General features: G+C 39.9%; 1 protein-coding gene across 1 annotated transcript in view; it reads left to right on the forward strand.

Annotated features, from left to right (window-relative positions):
• The first annotated feature begins 1,319 nt into the window (after positions 1-1,319).
• Positions 1,320-23,149, forward strand: part of kcnk3a (potassium channel, subfamily K, member 3a) — a 43,184-nt gene continuing 21,354 nt past the window's right edge. The window contains exon 1 of the mRNA XM_042503775.1: positions 1,320-1,677. Coding sequence (XP_042359709.1) covers positions 1,395-1,677 — 283 coding nt within the window. The 5' untranslated portion in view covers positions 1,320-1,394. The remainder of the gene's footprint in view (positions 1,678-23,149) is intronic.

Consider the following 23,149-nt stretch of genomic DNA (forward strand, 5'->3'; position numbering starts at 1 on the left):
CCTCTCATACTGGGTATTTTAAGCCAAAACATGACATGACTTTTCCGTATCCCTACCATAACCAAGTGATTTTAATGCCTAAACCTAACCACGTTAACCACAGCATTGCTACAATATGCTACAATAGTGTCCCAATGTATACATGAAATAACTACAAATGTAACATATCCATGGATTTGCAAAAACATACAATGCCAACACCTTCTTTTTTCTGGTGAATGGGTTAAGGCGGGGCTAACTGTAATTATGTTAATTTACTGCTGTGTAGCTTAATATTGCATCACAGTTTAAATGTATATTTGGTATTAAAAATGGCAAAAGGCAAAGGAAAATGTATTTATAGAGCACATCTAATAACCAAAGGCAATCCAAAGTGCTTACAGATTGATCAAGTCAAAGTTTATTATTGCCAAAACACAAAGCATGCCCCATAGGGCTGTACAAATAGTAATTTCAATTCAAATGCAATTTAAATTTGGTCTTTGAAGTCCAATGTCACCAATCAAAATTAGTTTCATTCAAAAGGGATCATGTACAGTTTAAACCATTGTACCATATGATGTACTGTACCAGATTATAGTTTAGAGCTAATTCACATCTGCAGTACCTTGGCAAGTCAGAACAAAAACACAGCACAATGACATAACAATACAAAGTTGCACATGAGAAAGAGAGAATAAAAGACACACACAAGACAAATAATTCACACAAATAACACACACAATAGCACATGATAAAAAGAAGACACCAACACAAAACTACACAAAAAGCACATCATATCAAAAACACAATGAAAAGCTTAACACAATAACCCAACACTAGCGAGTGCAACATTCGCCCATCCCTCTGTCCTTAGACCCTCACTGCAGATAAAGAAAAACCCTTTACTGAGGGAAAAAAATCCATCTAAATCTGCAAAGCAACTGACGTTGTCAAAGAAATGTACCCAGTGAATTAAAAAAGTACAATATTTGCCTCCAAAATCTAGAGGAATAGAACTATAAAGATGCATGAAAATATATTTAAATAAAGAACAAGCAACTTAAAATTGTAAGACTTAGTTACACCCCACCACTGGGCCACGCAGTATTTTTTTGCAGAGAGGGTGTAACTGGGATTCACAGATATTTTCTGTAAGATGGGAGGGAGAGGTGGGGGCAGACAGGGGTGGGTGGGTGTGAGGGCGGAGAGGGAGGATTCCTGTAGTGGGAGGGAGGGAGGTAAGGGGAGGGAGGCGTGGTGCTGAATGAACAGCTCCTCTGCTCCTCATAAAGTAATCAGAGAGCTCCTCTCTGCTCCGTCAGAGCAGCGCACAGCCATGAGCCAGCCGAGCTCCCCGTCCTCCAGACCCGAGCTCACTCTCCGCCCGTCCCCCTGACACGCACCACACCACCATGAAGAGGCAAAACGTGCGGACCCTCGCCCTCATCATCTGCACCTTCACCTACCTGATAGTCGGTGCCGCGATCTTCGACGCGCTGGAGTCCCGGGAGGAGACGAGCCGGAGGGTGGAGCTGGACATGCGGAAAAAGCAGCTGCTGAGGACCTTCAACCTGACCGCGGAGGACTTTGACGTGCTGGAGAAGGTGGTGCTGGACCTGAAGCCGCACAAAGCCGGGGTGCAGTGGAAATTCGCCGGCTCGTTTTACTTCGCCATCACTGTGATCACTACCATAGGTAAGAGACAGATCATGTCTGAACTTTGGCTTTAAGTTGACATACTGGGTTAACGTAAGTTTTTGTCTAACAGATCCATGACTGTAAACCCAAATTTAGGCTAACTGCAGTGACAGCCAAGCATGCTGTTTTGACATTAACGTCACAGCAAGTGTCAGGTGGTGAAAAGTCTCATACTACACATACTCACCAGTGCAAAAGTAGCAAAACTGCAATATCAAATACGCCATTACAAGTAAGAGTCCTACTTGTGGAAGCATAAAAAAAAACAACTTTAGATATATAAAATGACTCATAATGCAGAAAAATGGCAGAAGTGAGTGTTTTATCAATATATATTATATTGTTTAGTGCTACTGCATGTGTAGCATTTTGGTGTTTCTTCCTCTTGCAGTTGTATCTACTGGATGGCTTACAATGCATCTTATTTTGTAAAATCACCATTTGTTTTGTGTAAATAACTAGCACCTGTAGAGTAGAAAGAGTAGAAGTATTAAGTACAAGTACTTCAAATACTTACAAATGTAGGGGAGAGCAGGGTTAGTAGCAATATTATTTTCATTTTAATTCCCTCAAACCTGTATCCCTCACAGATTCCCTTTCAAATGAATCATAAAATGTCAGGTAGGAATGTGCAACCTTACTCACCTTAAGCCTATTCTGTCCACATCTATTCTGAGATGTGGACTGGTAAAAAACATTTTGGGAACTTGTCATGACCATCTCAAACACGGAATGGAAAAATTGAAGGAATCTTAAAAATACATTTACAAAGTTACATTTTAATTTTTTTTTCATTGAAATGCAACACCCTAACCAGCTCATGCATCGATAGTACATAAGCAAAAAATAATTTGTTTTTGTGAGTTTTTCATCCTTAGGTAACAATACAAAGACAAACAAGCTAACAACCACAGCCAAGCTAAAAAAAAACTAATCTTACTCTAAACTATGGCTCTTCCTTCATACTTCTGATAATTACACACACACACACACACACACACACAGAGAGAGAGAGAGAGAGAGAGAGAGAGAGAGAAATTAGTGTCTTTATTTACTTGATATTTCAGTATCACAGAATGAGTGTGATAACCAGCACTGTTCTCCCCCAGCAGCTGTAGACAAAGAAACAAACATGTGTATAAGTACGTGTCACCGTATGACATGCTAAAAGGATACCACAGATGGAGGAAATACCAACAAATGTCATTTTATTTTTAAACTCAATATTAAGTACAACAGGTGCACCACAAATCCCCTGCAGCTGTATTTTAATAATATGATCCTTATGTCATAAAAATAGATGACACCTCAAAGTTATCTAACATCTTTAACATCCTGTTTACAGTATGATTATGTGATTATTAGAGTGACAGCAAAAAAATAAGATAAATTAGATTATTTTACATAGTGTAAATAATGATCACCACTGATTCAGAACTCGGACAGACAGGTTATCATCAGAACCTTTTGTGCTTGAGCTTTTTTCTGAATCACAGCATAGAAAATGGGGTCGCATCAAAGTCAAATCTGCAGCCGCCAAGTGAAGGAGTATGAAGGACAAACTTCTCGTCAAATGAAATTGTTATGCTTATAAATAAAGGTTGTTTTTTTAAGAGAGAGTGCTCGGGGAAACTGAAGTTATGAGACATTAATTTGCCTCCTCTCTTGTGCTCTTACTCATTATTCCTGCTCCAAAAGACCCTGCAACACCACAAGGCTCTCAGCTCTTTGCTAACTTTATCACACAGCCTTCATCATGAGCCCGCTTGTTATTTAATTTTAACTTCACCCAGCTCCTTGCATAACACTCTGCTTGTAGCTATAACTCCAAGCCAAACCTAGTTAGGTTTTTTAAATATTGGAAAATATGACCAAAAAGAAAGAATGCATTGTTTACATTTGTCTTATAATTTTGTCACTTTTAAGGCTGTAGTTTTAAAGCACCTCTATGAAACTTTTGTCTACCAGTGGCAACTGTGGCCAAAAGTGGTAATTACAGTCAATGGATTTTACCTAAAGAAATACTTTTTTTACTATTTATTGGGGGAGGTTGTAGTCGGTATTCACTCCCAGTCAAATGATTCTGCAGTAGACATGGGTATTTAATAGCTCCAGCTCCAACTGGTTTTGATCAGCAGTCATAAAAATACGACACCTGGGTGGACCTGGTAATTTTTGCTGCTTTGCCGACATGTTGCAATGACAGGCTGCCACAAAATAGTATAGGCCTCCAACATGTTCTCATCCCAACTCGTCACACATCACAGTTTTGTTGGTGGACTTTTGCATCGACACGTAACTCTCTATGTACCTCCTGTGTCTGCTGTTGACGCTCCAAAATGTTTCAACCAATGATGGGATGTCAACAGAAGCCCATTATTAGGATTAGGCCACTATTAGGCTTAGGAAAAAAACCTTATAGTTTGGCTCAACATTCGTATAGGAAGTGAACATCGGGCTCCTGGTTGAAGTCTGGGGTTTACTGGACCCATCCACCACCTCTCCTCCCCGCCTTATAGAGACCCTCCTAGTTCTTATATTACATTGTCACCAGCAGCGTTTCAACCAGATGCTACACAGCAGCGTATTAAACTGTCACGCCAGGTGCCGTCCACCTGACTGGCGACGTATCATAACACCCTGAAAGGTGGCTTTCAGTGTCTGTATCTTACATTGAAATCACTGAAAAAGCAGCGGTATTTGACAGCTTCAAAATAATAATGGGCTGAAGTCTCTGGGCAAGTAGCACTCAAACAATGTTCCAAATTTAGTCCACACCAAGTTTAAGATTTAGACTAAATAAGTAACAGGTGTGAAAAAGAAATAACCACCACAACATTTTCAATGACTTCCATTTTGCTTTCTAATGTAACCTGTTTCACTGCCCATTGTGCCATGTACACTGCAGAGCCGTGTACATGGCACCAGTCTACTGGCAATGGGAAAGCAGTCTATCCCCTGGGTTTTGCATACAAGCAATCATTTTGGTTTACCCATTTTCAAATGGGTATTAGACTCCAAAACATTGGAAAATGGAGTCTCAGTTGCTTTGAAGAGGCTGTGGTAATCTGCAATATGCTAAAACATGGTTCAACAGGAGCACAGGAGAAAAAGGATCATAAGGTCAGCATCCCCCCTAAGTTTGCATGCATAAGCTAACATTAGCCACCACAATCTACAGGTCATATCAGACCATTTAAGGCTGTCACGGGCTGAGTAGTTGTATTTGAAAAATATTGCATTTTACTGCTTATTAATTCAACTTTATATTTGTAAGAGAGGGACTTTTTTTTACTCTCATAGAAGACACAGTCTCCCTTTACCATCTTCTTTCCATCTCCCAAGAAGCCGTCCTTCTCGCAACCTCCTCTCTGAGCCTGTGTTTAGGGACCGCGGCAGTTGTCAGTGGTGACCTGTGACTCTGTAACCCTATCAGATGCAGGCGACTAATTGCACACTAACCCAACCCCAGGTGTCTGTAACTGCATTCTGTAATTGTGAGCCCTGCGGCTGCTACAAACACAGTGATTGGCGTTGCAGCCTGCCATTAAGTATTAATGACAACACCAGACCCTCGCTGTTCCGCTGGCCTCTTGGCACACGATGTTAACACTGTAGATACTGTACTGTACACGCAATATCAAGTAGCCATGACTTACAGTGAAGTCCGACCACTGAGCCACAGTACGAAGGTGAAATATCTAATTTGTTAAGCTTTTATTTGATGCTAAGGTTGTGATTTATTTAAACATTTCTGATAATAAAAGAGAGGCTAGAATTTTACATCAGCAAAAGTAAAGAAAAAAAAGGGGTAATGACCAAAAAAATAAATACGAATACATAATAATATATTTCACTGTAATCTCATTTTAAATATAAAATTATAATAATTATAAATATTATTTTTTGGTATTTGTGCCTAGTTATTTTATAATGTCATAATAATTCTCCCGCCATTCTCTTTTAAAGATAGATCATTGAGATCATTTTCTTGTCACCTTTTACTATTTTTTGCATTCTGTGGGACATTTCATGCCTTTTCATGCCTTTCATCTCATTGCCTTTATTTCCATGTTTCTGAAAGGAAATATACCAAATTTGCTTTGGTTTCAAAGGGTTAAATGCTTGTGAAAGTCATCTGAATGAAGCACGAGAAAACTAATGTTGATCCAGGGTTAAAAGGGTTAAGTCAATGTAGAGAGAAGGCCTCAGGACATTCAGATTTAACATAACAAACATGAGGACCTAGAATTGATATGAAAACATGATGTCCTCTGCATTAAAATTCAAGGAAAATAGGAAAAAAAATCAGTCTGAAGCGGAGTATTTTCAAATTCATATTGTATATAACATGTAAGCTGTCGATTCTATGAGAACACATCATTTCTTGGAGAGCTTTGCATATTTCTATACTGCACAGCTGCCACTGGAAAACCTCTAACACATGGCAAGATCTGGCCCCAGCATGCTCTACTAATAATTTAACATAAGTGAAGAAGGGAGGAGAAGCCGCAATCTGTAATCAGTCATCACTTTCCACAGAGGAAAGGGGAGGCAGAGGGCAGGGTGTCCATTTACTCGCCATGTGTGGGCATATTGTATATAACATGTAAGCTGTCGATTCTATGAGAACACATCATTTCTTGGAGAGCTTTGCATATTTCTATACTGCACAGCTGCCACTGGAAAACCGCTCAGGGGGTCTCCAAACAGTCACCCTCCTCCGGGGGTGCACATCTCGTCACTGCCACGGCAGCGTGTGTGACTGCAGCACTCACTGCTCACCCAGACTACAGTTCAAGGTCATTTGGACCATGCAGAGGACAAGTACACAACATCAAAACAGCGTTGTACGAATCAGAAATGGCTCATATCCTCTGTGTGTTATCTGATGTGCTGTGTGACATCTGATAACTGCAGGGACATGTTGTTCTTCTCTGGCAGCTGGCTTTTTTTTAAATTACATGTTGACATACAGAAGTCTTTGTGTAACACACATTATGATATTGCAGTGTGTTTACACGAGCTAAATTAAATCGAAACACAAACACACACACAAGTATTTTCTCACTTACTTGTGGTTGTATCAAGTCATGTATTAAGTTTTATTTTATTATGCCTCCGCACCAGCGACAGGTGTGTCCGTCCATTCATCTGTCTCATTCTAGTAAATATGATTTCTCAAGAAGGCCTTAGGAATTTCTACAAATGTGACACAAACGCCCACTTGGACTCAACGATAAACCGATTAGAATTTGGTGGTTAAAGGTCAAGGTCAAGGTAAAGGTGTATTATTCAGGCTAAACTGGGAAAAAAATAATCAGCCCCATACCAGACCAGCTCACCAATATTGATCACAAAAACGTGAGTATTATAGATTGCACAAGGGCTTAAGTTTTGTTTTTTGGGGGGTTTTTTTCAACTTTTGGGAGGGACACATATTAAGTGAGGTCTGGGGGCCTAAAGATGTGATTGGGCTAACCCAGTGCCGATTAAATAAAAAACAAACAAATAGTTGGAAAATCTACCTGTTTGATGGGCAAATCAGCCAAAAAAGTATTTTGTGCCACCGAAAAAGTGCCCAGTACGCCAGATGGCCATTCACACAGTAAAAACAGACATACCGGACAATTTGATTTGTGCAATACCTGCACAACAGCAAATTTAAAGGACTAGTTCACCCTAATAAAAAACTGTGTCAGTCATTTATATATATTTGTCATTATTTGTCCACATTTTTGGATATCTGACATTTTTGCCTTCACCCCAATTAAATTGCAGTGAAGAGAATTTTGTTTGCGGTGCAGTTTCATTGGATTGACTTTCAACCAGAAAAATAGTCTCTTACAAAATGTGTGTTCTGTGGATTATCAAGATTAAGGAGGAACCTTTTAGTGGGAAAACATGTTGAAGTTGATCTTTTTTTTTTAATGACATACAATTTTTTAAAGAAAATTCTTTTGGTGTGGAGGCAGAAATCTCAGAGTGATATGTCAAAAAACCTGGGCAAATAAAACTAAAACCAGATATCACCAAATGTAAGTGAGAGAAAATGTTTTTTTTACTAATTTGGGGGAACTGCCCCACTATCTATGAACTGATCTTGTTCTTTAAAGTTGAGGATAATTAACTTTGCAAGGGAATACATTTTAACTTCTGACCTTTTGTCTAATATCTAATCTCTAAAGTTGTTAACCGTCCGCTTAGGCTCATAAATATAGTTTTTTTTTTTTAAAGGATCGTTTAAAGTCGCCATATGGTTGTAGTTAGAAAACATTCATTCCTGGATTTTTATTATTGTGAATCACTCTTGTTAAATAGATTTTGTTCAAAGTTCATTTGGTTGTTTTTTCTCTTGCTGATTCAGTAGACATGAACTAAGTTTTTCGATAGAGGAGCTTATTGTTTTTAGTCTGCGACTTTATAATTGTATAGAGGATGTTAAAACAAAAGCATTCAGGGCATGCAATCTATACGAGTCACGATAATCCCGACAGATAGCATCCAGTCAGTGTTAAAGCACTTCAGCTTTGTGAGGAAATTCTGCTGGTTGGTTTGCAGACAGACACTCCATCATATTAAAAGTGTCTTGGATCAGAGAGCTGAAGCCCTTCCAGCTCTGGTTTAGTTGCTCCGCCACCAGCAGCGCATCAGTTGTTGATGAACTGGGAAGCTACAGCGTGTGGAAGCACATTAGTGTGTGAATGCAAAGCAGAGAAAAGGGAGCAGCAAATCCTCTCTGGGTCAGTGGATCTAATGTTTCTATATGTAGACTCAATATGAATAAAATATGTGATAATTTTTTTATTTTCATTGCCGACGTGGACTTTGATTTGGCATCAGGCATGACTCCATCGTCAGTCGCTGCATACTTAGAGGTCAGATTGTGAATTATTAATGGTAATTACTTACATTAGTATCATCATTATTATTCAGGCTGCTTAAGAGGTGAATGCAGTAAGTGGTTGAGTGCACACAGAATATAACTCTTACCTGCTGTTCCACATGGGCTCCTTCTGTTGTCACACAGACGGAGGGAGATGGATCCTTCGGCAGGAGAGCTGGTGGAGCGTCGTGAAGGTGACTACTTTAGATATAAAGCTGCGTTGCACTGAGTCACCTGCTGATATCAGTAGTGAGATGATAGCACTGCAAATAGAAAACACATACAAATAGATAAAACACAAGCAAATCACGAAAACATCTCCATCAGTTTAAAGACATGTGGGATGCATTGGAGAACACCCTGTAAATGCAATAACACAACACACTAAGAAAACACACTACAATACATCACAACACAACAAAAGTGGACATTTAATAGCGATGCACACATCTGGACGCACTTATTTTGGCCACGGTTTGTGACTTTTGTTACTCGAGTCGGCGAGCCATCGGTGGTGTTGGAAAATGAGCTTAAATGAAGGTGTTTACTGCAGTCAAGCCAGCCTCAGCCACAGGGAAGACCCAAGAATGCAGGCTCAACTCAAATCAGCAAAGCAGTCGTTCAATCAGACAAAGGGTCGGTACACGAAAGATCTGTCCACTCAGGCAAAAGTACAAAGTCCACGGGGCAAAAGGCAAGGTCAAAAATTTTAAACTGATCAAAAACTACAAAGACTTAAGACTACAAGATGAACTGGCAAGGAAGGGAGGTGAAGACACAGACTAAATACTCTAGACAACAACTCACAGGTGCTGCACTTAAGGGTGAGTCAGGCGGGAAACACAGTAGGGCAGGAAGTAAAGAGACCTGGAACGAGACAACATGTGAGTATCAAAATAAAACAGGAAAGACAAGACTTGAAACACTAGGAAACAGAGAAAAAAACTATCCAACAGGACAGGACGTGACACTGCCTGAAACCAGGATTTCGGACAAAAACAGCACTCTTTGTTAATCATTGTTCTCACTAACAATAAAGACCAGACCAGATTTGTCTGATGTGTTGTGATGTATTGTAGTGCATTTTCTTAGTGTATAATGCTGTGGAATTTGCAGCGCATTCTCCAAATGTTGCACGTGTCTTCGACTTGATGCTAATGTTTTCATAATTTGTCTGTGTTTTTTCTATTTGCATGTGTTTTCTTAAGTTGCAGCGTGTTTTCCCCCATCGGACACAACATATATAACACATAAAAAACAACTCAAACATGCATCGGTTATAATAACATCAAACAATATTACAAGCTTTCGAAGACTTTTATTATCTTTCTGTAACCTGGTTTTGCCTGAGATATTACAGATCTGACCCTAGTGCATGTCAGTGAAGACAAAGAGGTCTTTTTAATGAGCTTGGTTTCCAGAAGAAAATGTTTGTATTGTACATTTCTGCAAACCTCAAATACATCTCATTTACACTTTCGTCATCAATGATCAATGATGATGAATGGCAAGTCACTTAGGGAAACCGCCTGCCAAGCTAAAGACCGCTGTTCAAAACCAACAACACCGGTTGTTTTTTGGCAACTATTTACAGCATTTTCACCAGTGTTTGGGGCACGAAACCTGGGAGTTTTAAAGAGGTTACTTACCCAAACAAAAGTGAGCATATGAGTAAATCATGCCTGTGTTTAGTCAACATGAAATCAGACAAATATATGTAGTAAAGCAGTACAGAATGCCTGAGAGCCTTACTTCTTTATGTTCCACTATAGTTTTATATTTTCAATTGTAATCTGCAGCCTGAGTTTTGTGTTTTCCTTTTCATAGATAAGCATTATCAACATAAATTGCTGCATAAAATTCACCTGAATGCGGAAATGAAGTGTTCAACATTCAGGCTTTCCTGAGGAGGACCACAAATATCTTTAATACATGCCTCCCCGAACATTGAACCTACACCCTACTACAAGAGTCCCTCTAAGGCTGAGACTAATTTCTCCACTTTTCTGGCAGAGAACCATCATGCACAGGGCTCCCACAAACTTTCAGAGCAATTTAGCTCATTTCCTTTGAGAGTTAAGATAAATAGACCGATAATGCAGTATAGCCTACACATTCTTCTGCTTTTTTTTTCCAACTGTCCTCAGTCTTTTTTTTCTGGGTAGGCTGCTCTTGTTCTCCTTAGGAACAATAATAAGATGCTGCATGTTTGGCTCCACATTACGGCTTTCTGATTTGCTGCTGTCTGTGATCAATAATAAGGCCCAATTAAAGCTTGAATGTCAAATTTCTAACTGTTGCAGTTGTTTAATATTCATAAATATGATTTCTATTCACATGCCTTGTATACTGTACAGTGTACAGTGCACACTTAGAATAAAGGTTCCAAAAGGGCTGTCTCTAAACAGCTGTGGTTCTACCTGGAACCATTTGCTTCCGAAGAACCCTTTTTTTGAAAAACAGGTGACACATTTATAAAAGGTCATACCAGGTGGAAGGAGCCACCAAAGTCCTACCAGGTCGAACCTTTCTAAAAGGTTCTACTAGGAATGAAAAAAGTGTTCTCATGGAGGCATCTCAAAGAACCCCATGGTTCTAGTTAGCACCTGTATTTCTAAGAGTGTGCGCCTGGATACAGCTTCACAGAGCTACTAAAACAACTTTAGACTCTTTCCTTGTTTTTTTAAGTTCTCTGTGCAGTTTGTTTTGGATTTCTGTGATGAAGACCAGAGCTCTGCTGCTCATTGAGGCTGTTATGTTCAATTGAACCAGCCAAGAAATACTGCAGAGGCTTTGGATTGTTTTGTCTTCGATGAAACTTCTTCAATATCAGCAGCGCTCTCACAGTGACACCTCTCAAAACTCAATGTTTAAAATTGCACAAAAAACTATTAAAAATAGCAAAATTCTTCACACAGCCTATCTTTAATGGATCAATTGAGAATTAATAGGATATAATCAACCGGAGCCGTTTCAGTTTACGGTTTAATTGAATTAGGGAGAATTGATCCGAGCCCTGCTGCAGAGCTGCTGCTGCATTTAAAGTGATTTGGGAGATAAGGTAACTGTACCTTTCCCTGTTGCTGGCAAAAAAAAGGGCCCTAAAATGACCTTGCATAACCTGGAGTTGTGCTCTGCATCAGTGAGTCTCTGCCCACCTCACTCATCATGCAGACACACTGAGATGTAATCTTTGAGAACACAACAGTGTGAGCAGGTTTTTAGATTTCAGAGGCCTGAGGACAAACTGGTCATGACATATACGTCCATGTTAGCCATATGTTAATTAAGACGGAGCGCTGCACAGTAGTGCTGCCTCAGGACTGTCACTGCAACGTTAAAGAGCTGAAGGGATGACTAATGTTTGATTGACTCTTTGTTTGATTTGCCCCTTTGGTGTCTGTGTCACTAAGGTTACCAGAAGATCACAAACCTCAAAACAAAGACAGCTGTAAGTGTGCAGCAGAGAGAGACACACTGCTGACTGTAGGAAGAGGTCAGAGAAGGAGGTATTCATCCGCTTCAGGCCTGAAAAACTAACTACGAAATGTACTGTGATGACAGTAAATGTCACTGCACACAACAGGCACATATAGAGGGGACGGTTGAGGTGAGAGGTCCAGGTGGGTCGATAAGTCAGCTTCTGGCTGGATGGAGCGCTGCTGTTCAGGACAGCTGTTCCCAACCTTTTTGGTTTCTGACCCTTTAAAATGAAACACAGTCGACTCATAACCCCTCGTTAAAGGTCACACGCAGTATTTCTACAAGATGTGAGCACTTAAAGTGACAAATAGGATTCTCTTGTTTACTTTGAATAATTTTCCATTTCAAACAAGCACACAATGCTGGGTTTTTAGCTGCAACCAGCAGCTCAATAAGTTGCTTACATGTTGGTGAGCCCTTTCATGGCACAGTTTTTGCCTTAGGAGGTTGAAATTTGGCATGGAGGTCAAGTGTGTGTGTGTGTGTGTGTGTGTGTGTGTGTGTGTGTGTGTGTGTGAGAGAGAGAGAGAGAGAGAAGGTGGCCTATAACAAAAAGACACATCTTTTTTTATTGGATTTACATAACATGCAACACAGATGCCAAAGAAATGTTCAGATTATGTTTTTGCAAACCATGAATGCGTTAACATTTGTAAATTATATTGAGGTGGATACATTGAAACTTTATGTTTTTCATCAACACTGTGGTGAAGGAAGATGTGGTCAGTTTTTTGGCAAAAAAAACACTTGGTTACGGCAGGGAAAGGTATTGTTTTGGCTTAAAACCCCAATGTGTTGTTGCTCAAATGCTGCTAGAAAAGCAGGGTCTGGTAAGTGGAAGAAAACAAAACAAGTGCAGTGGCTAAAATGCTGCTGAGAATCGCCGCCATGTGTTGATGAAAAGCACTCAGGCACGGTGGCTAAAACACCACTGGTAAATGCTGCGATGTGCTGTGAAAAGCACCCAGGTTTGACAGCTCAAACACTGTTGAAAAATGTCACAAAGGGTTGCCCGAAAACAACCAGTGTTGTTGTTTTTGAAAAGTGGTCTACAGCTTGGCAGGCGTCTTGCCTAGCTGACACACCATCCACCATCCCCTCCATCTCCAGAGCCAACCAGGTTCTGTAGCTCAAACAACATTAAGAAACGTCATGGTGTGCCTTTTAAACACCTGGGTGCGATAAAAAAAAGGTAGGTGTCTCGCCAAGCTCAGACACCATCCACTGTCTCCTGGTGACTAAAGTTAGGTAATATATATCTCAGTTTAGCAATGTTGATATGATATATACAAAACAAGCAAATGCAACATATTTGTTATTTGCAGAAACATACAATGCAAACATTTTCCTCCAGTGATTGGGCTGTACCATGACCAGACTTTATAGAAAGAAACAGACACACCATTTTCAACACTATCGTCACACTGTGGTGAATGATAATTATTTGTGATTGCACAATGCTCAAAGATGTTACTAGCAGTGGCAAAGAGATAAATGTGATGCCTGTCCACTCATGTATTGGCTGAGGTGGGGTGCTGAGTTGTTCACCTGGTAGAGCAGGGGCCCTGTGTATGAAGAGTACTGCAGCAGCTGCAGGTTACCTCAACCTGCAGCCTTTTGCAGGATGTCATCTGTCTTTCTGCCTTTCTTGCTTAACCTGTCCTATTTAATACATGTAAAAGCCAAAAACTGACCCAATAACAGACACTGGATGTTGTTTTTTGTAACACCGGAAACCAGACATTTTTTGGACAAAACGCTTTTGAAAAACCCACCTGTGTGAGCCAGCACTTGTATAACTCCTGACTTGGTTTGATGTTCTTTTCATTTGACTGTTCCCGGAAATTCTTGTTTTTTCATGTTTCATGAAACAATTTGAGGAGGAGCTCAGATCTGCTGTACAGACTATAATTATAAAGGACATTTTTGGCTTATGCAACTTTTAAAAAAGAAATTTTGTGAAGTTCCTTGGTTTTTAACTGTATTTGTTTGTTAAAAGTTCACTAAAGTTCCCTAGTTCACTAAGTAGACCTGAATGAGCTACAAACTTTAATGAAGACGGCAGTGCTCCAATAAAGTGGATTTTAATGGGATCTTTGTTTTGTAATCATAATTATTACACTGAAGTTATTGAATAGGGTAAATATTACAGAGCCACCAGGGAAAGTAAAACACACCGACACCTCCATACATCAACAGCTGTGTAAATAATTAGACTCAAAGCAAACAAATCCCTGTGTCAAAGTGTTTAATGGATTTTGCATGCTATTTCTAGCACTTGCAGCGTTCACTCTCCTTAATTAAAAACACGTTAACAATAATGCTTACATTTTTTAGTATCAAAGGCCCCAATTTCACTGAGTGGTGGGTCCAAAGTACGTGTACAGAGAGAAACATCTACAGCTATTATTGGCTGAGGGAGCTTGTTGCTGTTCTGGATCTGAAGGAGTAACGTCTGAGAAAGTTGACAGAAGTGACTCTCATTGCTGCTGCTGCTCCGTTCACATGACCAGCGAATGTTTACCTATTATTGTACGTCTGCTTTATGCTCCACTGCCTCAATGGAAAGTTGAGTGCTCGCCTGACTCACTAAACATAACATGACTTTGTATTTGTTAGACTTCATAATCCAGTGGGGGCTGACTGGAGTTTAACCAAATAAAATAGTACACAGTAGTGAGATCTGAATCTCCCTCACTTGAAGTTTCCTACTGATTCTCTTCCAGAGTATAAATATACACTGCATGACGTGTAAAGTCTCTGCTATACTGTGGCAAACTGACTCCTGAGAGCTTTATTAGATCAAAACTCTTTTCTATATTTTTTCTCTGAATGGGAAAGTGCCTATAGTCTCATGTCCTGGAATATTGAATTATGTGTCTCTCTACAACCCAGAGCTTTTAGTGTGGAGCACTGGACACAGCTGCTCTGTTAATGCCCTAATTCTTCAGTCGGAAATTTGAACTGAGATGTGTCCCAGCACTCCAGACACTAAATATATGAAACAACTCTGTCATCAGTGAAATCGTGTGAAGAAAACATACAGCTACAGTTTCAGCATTGGAACTGTATTACATTTGTCTCTAAAATGCTAATCTAATGTGTTACTGTTCCTTAATTCAGCAAACACCTTACAATTACTAATCAAAGTTTAGTCTTTACTCATGTTACATAAGTTCATAAGTGAAAAAATCAAACGTGACAACAACAGTGAAGCTCATCATATTTTGACACTGGAGCAGAGGCCCTCAGCATTAGTATAATGACACGGGTGTCAGCCTTTTGCGTTGCATCTTGAGGCAGGAGGTTGTGATTAGGTTTAGGCAACAAAACTACTAATTTAGGGTTGGGAAAAGATTGTGGTTGATGTCTACTCACATGACTAACGTCTCATGCAACCTACAACTGACTAATGTCTCATACGACAAAATGTCTCAAAGCCCACTTTTAGTTTCACACAGGACACAAACAGCGGCCCTCTGGGTTTAAGTCCTGTGTTTGCTGGACCCATCCATTGCCGCTTCAGCCCTTCCTAAGAGAACTTTTGTTTTGTTGAAACTACTTCTGTTTCTCTGAATTTTTAATAATGATGTGAATGGGTTTACATTGGAGTTGGTTGAAAGCCTGTTGCGTCTCATACAGACATTAAAGGGTGCATTGTACGTCTGTATCTGACACTGAGGCACACCGACATAACGGCATCTTTTGATACACTGGGACTGAGTACAGACTGACTGATCAGTTCACCCATGGAGAGGCTCCTCTCCCTGGTCAGTCTTGTGCTGACTCCAAGAAGGATTAGGTTATTTGACAAACAATCTGAGAAACATCTCCTCATGAGGTGTAACTGCTGCTTTAGTGCTAAAAATGTCACAGGTGAAGTTGTATCAAACGCAGAACAAAAACAAGCAGTCAATTGTACAAACAGAAAGCGAGCTTTAATGCTGATAAAATGTCAGAAAGAACAAGCAGGTATCCAAAATACAAAGTACAAATGAAGCACAAATAAAAAACTAAACTGAAACCAACCAGGATCGCAGGGAAGAAACCTGCAAAAATAAAGAGGATAACAGCATGGATAAGACAAGGGTGGAGCAAACCACAATAAAAGACAAATGAAACTAATCAGGGAAACACACAAAGAAAGGAAGTAAAACCAGACATGACACATGAGGAGTGGCACCACAAAATAAAACAGGAAACAGAGCATGAGTAACTAGAAAACATAACACCATAATCATGTCATGGTGTTAGGAGGGGGCAGTTGGCATACTGCAGAGTTGTTTTTATTCTTCTTTTGGGCTTATTCAAAATGTTTCTGTGAAGTGGTTTTTGGGCTGGTTTTCACCAATTTTGCTTTCACCTTTTCACTTGTGTGGTTTTATTTTTATAAAGACCATCAAATAAATGTCTTATCCTTATTAGGATAACATGTATTTTTTATTTGGGCATATGTAGGGTTCAATTTTGTATTGTTAACTGGCAAATACATACATTATGTAAGCACACATCTCAGGCGATGTTGTGAAATAACACAAAAGTAATATAACAGGTAGTGTAATAATTTTTTTTTTTTTTGTTCAGGTAAGACACCAACATTGCTAATTTACATGGGATAGATTTGTTAAAATTAGACCTTTTTAAATGATGCTTGAGGTGTTATTCAATGTTTTGCATGTTGTCAGCAAATCCCTTGTGAAGAGCAAAACCAAAAACGTGTTACTCCATGTCCCAATACTTTCTGTCTTCCCTACATTAACTAAGGTACTCGGTTGCAAGACATGCAACATTTGGTGAAGAAGTAAATCTTTAAAAAATAAGTCATAAACATGTGGTTTAGTTATTTTAAATAGCTAATACATAAACAGCTGGGCACTGGAGTTTTTGGCAAACATGACTAAAACTGGAATAAACAGAGGTTTTGTTTGGGGACTATTTTAAGCAGTGGATTAACACATGTTTGGTGCTCTTGTGAATATTAGTGAATATTCACAGCAGCGGGTTGGTTTATAAGACATTAACTCCCATTAAAAGTACAGTGCCCATGTTTATAGTAACATTTTTTAATAGTGTTTGGACAACGAGGGAGCTAAGTTCACTGTTATTTTTGTTGTTGTTTTTTTACCTGACTGATCCTTTATTATTGAATAATATTTCATGCTGGGATGTCTTTGAGTATTTCATTGGTCTACATTTGTACGGATGATATGTCATTTCGATGAGCTCAATCTATTTCTTTTTCTGTGATCAGTAAGACAGATCATGAGTATCCACTGACTGACTGGGACAAAAGGAAAATGAGATATGTAGCGTGCACCTCTGTGCAGAGCAGACTGAGACGGCTGTGAAAGTGTCATTGGACTGTCTCTCGAGTGCGGCTGTGTCACTGTGTTTCTCCTCTCTTGACCTGAAAAGGAAAGGTATTGGAAACTTGCTCGGTGTGCAGACAGTTCAGTCGGGAAGTGATTCCAGGAACAATGCTGGTAACAAGGCTGTGGCTATTGTGGCTCTTTGCAGTGGAGTACACCGCAGAGACAAAAGCTGTATGGGTGAAATTTGGTATTTAATATTAATCTTCTCAACAGTCAGTGTTGTCAGATAGGAAGATTTTCCATCAAATGGGATCGTTCGATCTTGCAGCTTGGGATACTTTTTGTGCCTTTTGGTGATTTTTATCACCATTTAAAGAAAGGCTATTGACGGCCCCTCCTCCCCTATGATCAAGCCCTTGTACGTTTATCTGTTTGTACATTTTTACTGCAAAAGTAATGTACTGAAATTCATACATATCCTATGTAGGTCTAATTATGAGCAGGTAATCTGTGCAAAACCCACATATTTTGGAAGGCTGCAATCATGTAGCTAACCAATGTGCTGACGGGAGTTAAGAAGAAACGTCAAAGCCAGCTGTTTGCTTCCATAAATGTTTAGTCAGACCGTGATGTTTTTTTTTTTTTTTTTCTAAACCTAACCACGTGCTTTTGTTTCCTAAACCTATCAACGTTTGGAAAAAAATGAATACAAAAAAAAAACAACCTCTGACTTTGACTTGATACAAGTGTGATTTATTTCTCCCGATACAGAAGTGCCAAAAACTGCAGTTCCTTCAGTGGCCACTTTAAGCCGGCACAAAAACAGAGTAAATCCCCACAGACCCCCTAGCTGCTTCAGTGACAGGCTGTCTGCTGATAGTGTCCTCGACTTCTAAGTCAGATCCATTTCTCGCTCCTCCACAGCTCCAGCTTCTCGCCCAAATAAGGTCACTTCTGTCTCCCAAAACACAAGTTGACCATGGCAGAAATGCCAAATTTGAGGCTTCAAAACAGCAGTCCATAAACCAATGCATGATGTCACAGTAGCTACGTCCATTATTCATACAGTCTATGCTTTGAAACAGTCGGAACAATTTTTTTCTTTATCTAGATATAATTATTGGGCTCAAAAGAAACTCTATTCAAAATTTTGCATTATTGTAACCGCAGGTCAAATTCCCTTCCAGCACCCCAGAACAAACATAAGTTAAGGAAGTATTCGCACTGATCTTACTGAGGTCTACATAAAGGCATGTTTGCATCCAAGCTGCATAAGTTCAATAAAATATTATCATATCTGACTACAGACTTGGAATACTGTCACCACATTTGGGCAGGTTTGTGTCAGTCAAACCTGGAAACACTGCCTGCAGGTCACTTGTCAAACTCACACTCATGTTCAACATGTCTCCCCAGAGATTCAGTCACTCAGAAATTAAACGCATTTGTTTTCCGACACTCCTGCAGATCATAGGCTATGAAAGCATTAATCTCAACAATCCATGCAGGCCATTTCATATGAAGTGATGTGCATTGTGTTTGGCAAATTATGCAGAAGTGTGGGAGACGGCACAGACAAAAGCATCTTTTTCACAATGATGCTTAAGAGACAGACCGTTATAGCCCACTCTGAGCTGCAAATTGTCTGCGTTATTTCTTGGAGAAATGTCTTAATGCTGATGGGAAATCTGCACCGAGGAGCTCATTATGTGTACATTGTTATGCCAGTGGTGTGTGTATCTGTGTTTCCATGTATGTTTTTCAGTTTGAGCTCTTTTTAACCCTTCCATAAGCTACTGTATAGAGCCACAGTAGAGACATAGTTTAAAACTGCATGAGACTAGCATAACATGGGCATGCCTGTAAAGGGGAGACTCATGGGTACCAACAGAGCCCATTTTCACTATATCTTGACATCAGAGATCAAGGGACCCCTGTCGAATGGTCATGTCATTTTTCCATTGCCAAAATTAAGCCTAACTTTGGAATATTATTCCACCCCCATACTGAGAAGCTGGCATGACATGGTTGGTACCACTGGATTCTTCAGGTCTAGTTCATATGATACCAGAATCATCAAAGAATTTAAACCAATTTTCTCAGTTTTCAGAGGTTTAAATGCTTGTGAAAGGCTTCTGTGGTTGATCCAGGTGTTAACCAAATACCAGTTGAAGCTGCATCACAGGGGAACGAAAAAACAAAATCACAACTGCAATAAAATGCCAATACACAGCTAGTCAAACAACCACGCTAGAGAAACTCTCCCTGAGGAACTCACAATGTCATGAAACTCACACACATTTCTCTCAGACGGGAGAGAGTGCGATTTATACAGGAGTGTTGATTATGTGCCCAAAGCAGCGAGCTATCTCCCCAGTGCCCAGAGATGCTGGAAGAGCCTTTTCTGCCTCAATACATACATGTGCCAAAAAAAAAAAATCTTTCCACATCAAGCATGGTAGGCTCCTCGGCAGCGTGGAAGGCGTCTAAACACTGAGGTGAGGGGTGAGAAGCTAATCCTGTATGTTTATGGTTCACAGACAAAGCGGACCCCTTTCATTGCCGTCCTTATCATAACAACCTGAAGTGATTTTCTCACAACTCACTGGCTCCTGACGGCTCCAACCTTCTCCCCGCGCTGAATGCTTTGGTAACCCGGGTGTTGTATTAACTTTACGCTACTCCAACTGGCTCAGAGCAGTGGAATGATTCGGTCAGACAGCGCCAAGCAACTGGAGCTCGCCTGGCATATATACTGTCTCCAAGGGGAATTTGTCTTCCAATTTGTTTCCAGCATCTGCTTAATCTCTCAACAAGCCAACCTGGATGAAGTGGACTGTCACACACCGACGCCTAATGATAATAACAATAACAGTGATAGGTGAGTTGTGTTTACCCCAGAGGGCTGCTATCGGAGTGTGAGCTTATGAGTACACATTTAATATCCATATAAAAAAACACAAGCACCCTGTGACAACCTTGGGCTAAAACAGCAGGCTGCTAACCTATTTTCTGTGGAATAATCCCAATATTGCAGCTGTCAGTGGTGACGTGTCGGCTCCTCATTCACATGCTGGTTGTGTGGTGGGAAACAGTGCTGGAGTGTTTATCTTTCATGACAGTTTGCACTGATCAGTGCTGAAGCAATCTGAGATGTTAAAGATGCATTTAAAGGGGAATTCATACTTTCCACAGGTCTTGGAATCACTCCAGTAGATCAGCTGAGCCGCGACACATCTTCCAGCAGTTTTAACGTAATCCTGTGGGGTTATTACATACGGCAAAGGTTCGTCCATCAAAAGTGCTCATATTGTTATACTAACAGTCAGAGATGAGCTTATAATGACATTGCAAACGGTTCTGTCTGGCTGCATTCTCAACTGACGCCATTCAGTGGCGTATCTTGTAGATGGGAAAGGTGGCTTTTGGCGTGGGGATCTTACGCTAAATTCACTGCCAAAGCAGCAGCATTTTACAACTTCTGGGCTGAACAATGACACTGGATGCCCGTCAGAGTCCAGTTTGAGGAACAGATCCAAGCGTTTGAAGGCATATCAGGCGCTGCACATAGGTTTATAATATTATTCCAAAGAATTTCACAACTCTTATCATGGCAGCAACTATTTTATATGTTGTTGCACTGATTTGATTGTGGGTTTACTACTCTTCATCAGTTCAGTGAAAAATGTCCTCTTAAGTACAGGAAGTTGACTCATCTCTGCCCAGTGTTGGTTCACGCAGTATGTTCCAGTAAACTGTAGATCACTTAATGGATGCATTCTAAAAATAAGGCTTTTTACTGTGAAAAAGTTACAGTCAGAGGATATTTTTTTCCTCGGTCCAATTTTGGTCAGATTCGATTGATAAAGCTCTGAGTAATCCTTCTGTTTGTTTTACTACACCACACTAATGAGGCAGCACCTCCCACTTTGAAGAGATCCAAATACAAAGCAGGGAGCTTTTGAACTCCTTCTTTGGTGCTCGAACAAAAAGACGTTTAGCTTGCCAGTAAACCTGCCGGCTATCATTGCAGCATTAAAAAGTAATGGTTAGTGATGTTTATAGTCTTTGGTTACTGTGCTGCGTCACCCTTCAGAAAAAAACATAGAGGTAGTCTAGTCTTAGAGTGGAAGGAGATGCCATCCCACTGTACCCTTCATGTGTCCCCTATACAAGCTTGTGTTTTTGCCCCACAGAAACAGAAAATTGCAAATAACTGTAGTGTGCCACAGGATGAGTTTCATCACTGTCATTTCTTGAATTCATGTTAGAGAGATTGTTACTGTGTCCTGATCTAATGAATCAGTGGGACACTTTGGCTCTTTTGGCTCCTAATGAAATATAAACTTGAGTGAAGTGACATTTGCATGTCCTTATTATAGCGGTTTTATCCTCTAGACTGTCAGTTTGCCACATAAGAAATATCACCAAATAACAGAGATAAAGACATCCCTCCAAACAGAAGAAGCCATTTATAAACATTTTCCAGACAAGACTCATTGTAATAAACAGTGGTTTTTGTATTAGTCATTTGAAACCTGGTGCAGCATCACTATTTGTAGTGCTGCTTGCAGACGCCTTTCATAAGTATTTAAACCTTGAATCCTGGGCAATAAAAACTGAGAAATTTGGTATGAAATGTTCCACAAATTGCAAGACATTAGTAGATTTAGAAAATTATTTTTTAAATGCTACAGAAAAATGTCGGGGGGGAAAAAAGAAAAAAGCTAGAGAAAAACTATATTTATAATTATCATAGCTACAAATTTGAAATTAGGTTACAGGATTATTATAATTTTTAAGCACTGCCCCAGGTCACTTCCATGATTGTTTTTAAGTTTCTTTGTTGTTTTTTCTTAAATGAGCTTATTTATTTGACTATTTTTCAGATAATTTTCTTGTACTTTTCACTAATTTCTTGCTAATTTCGGGGGAGTCATTTCTTCTTGCTCATTGTCTTCTTCCAATGTTTTTGAAATAAATCTGGACAGTTTGGTCAGGTTTCAAAGAAAAACCTCATCCATCCACTTCTCCAAGTAGGTTAAAACAAATGCTACGGATGGGTTTGCAGATACTGTGTGACCCAGGTTTGCTGAGGTGAACCTGCAGATTGAGCGGAGGTGGAGCTGATGCTCGCTGTCTGTCTGCTCCCGCCATATGGGCAGCCCGAGGCAGTGGTTACCTCACCAAGGTGACAAGGAGATCCGACACACAGTTAAAACTGGATGGTCATTCAGCAATAGTTTGGACAAAGTCATAAGATTGCATGATTTGATGAGGGAGCCGTCCACGTGTTTGACACATGTTTACATGTGATATTATGTGCTAAAGAACAGAAACAGCTTCAAGGTCACTTCAGCAAGGACAAACACTCACTCTCTGATTGTTATGGAGATTAAGGCTGTGACATTACAGACATGTCGCCCCTAAATAAACATAATTTATAGGCGACAGGGTTAATTTCTGGTGAACTGAACGCATCAGTTTGCATCTTGTGAACTTGAATTTGAGTGCCTTTCACTTTTGTAACAGGCAGCGTCACTCAGTTTAAATTACCCAGCATGCTGACACAACACCAGTGCAAGTGCTAACGGCACTTTAGACAATGCAGTGTAACTGCTGAAGCCAGTTCATATGGATATTTTAAGGACTGTTATAAACAAATCACTACAAACCTTTAGTGGGCAACTGCCATAGGAAGGGGAGGTGGATGTCACATTTCACAAAAGTTCAAGAGAGAGCTAAAGTGCAAAACACTGAGGAGGCAGGGCTGACAAACAAAAAGAAA

This window comes from Plectropomus leopardus, chromosome 16 (assembly GCF_008729295.1).
Source record: "Plectropomus leopardus isolate mb chromosome 16, YSFRI_Pleo_2.0, whole genome shotgun sequence".
In the NCBI taxonomy this organism is placed as follows: domain Eukaryota; kingdom Metazoa; phylum Chordata; class Actinopteri; order Perciformes; family Serranidae; genus Plectropomus; species Plectropomus leopardus.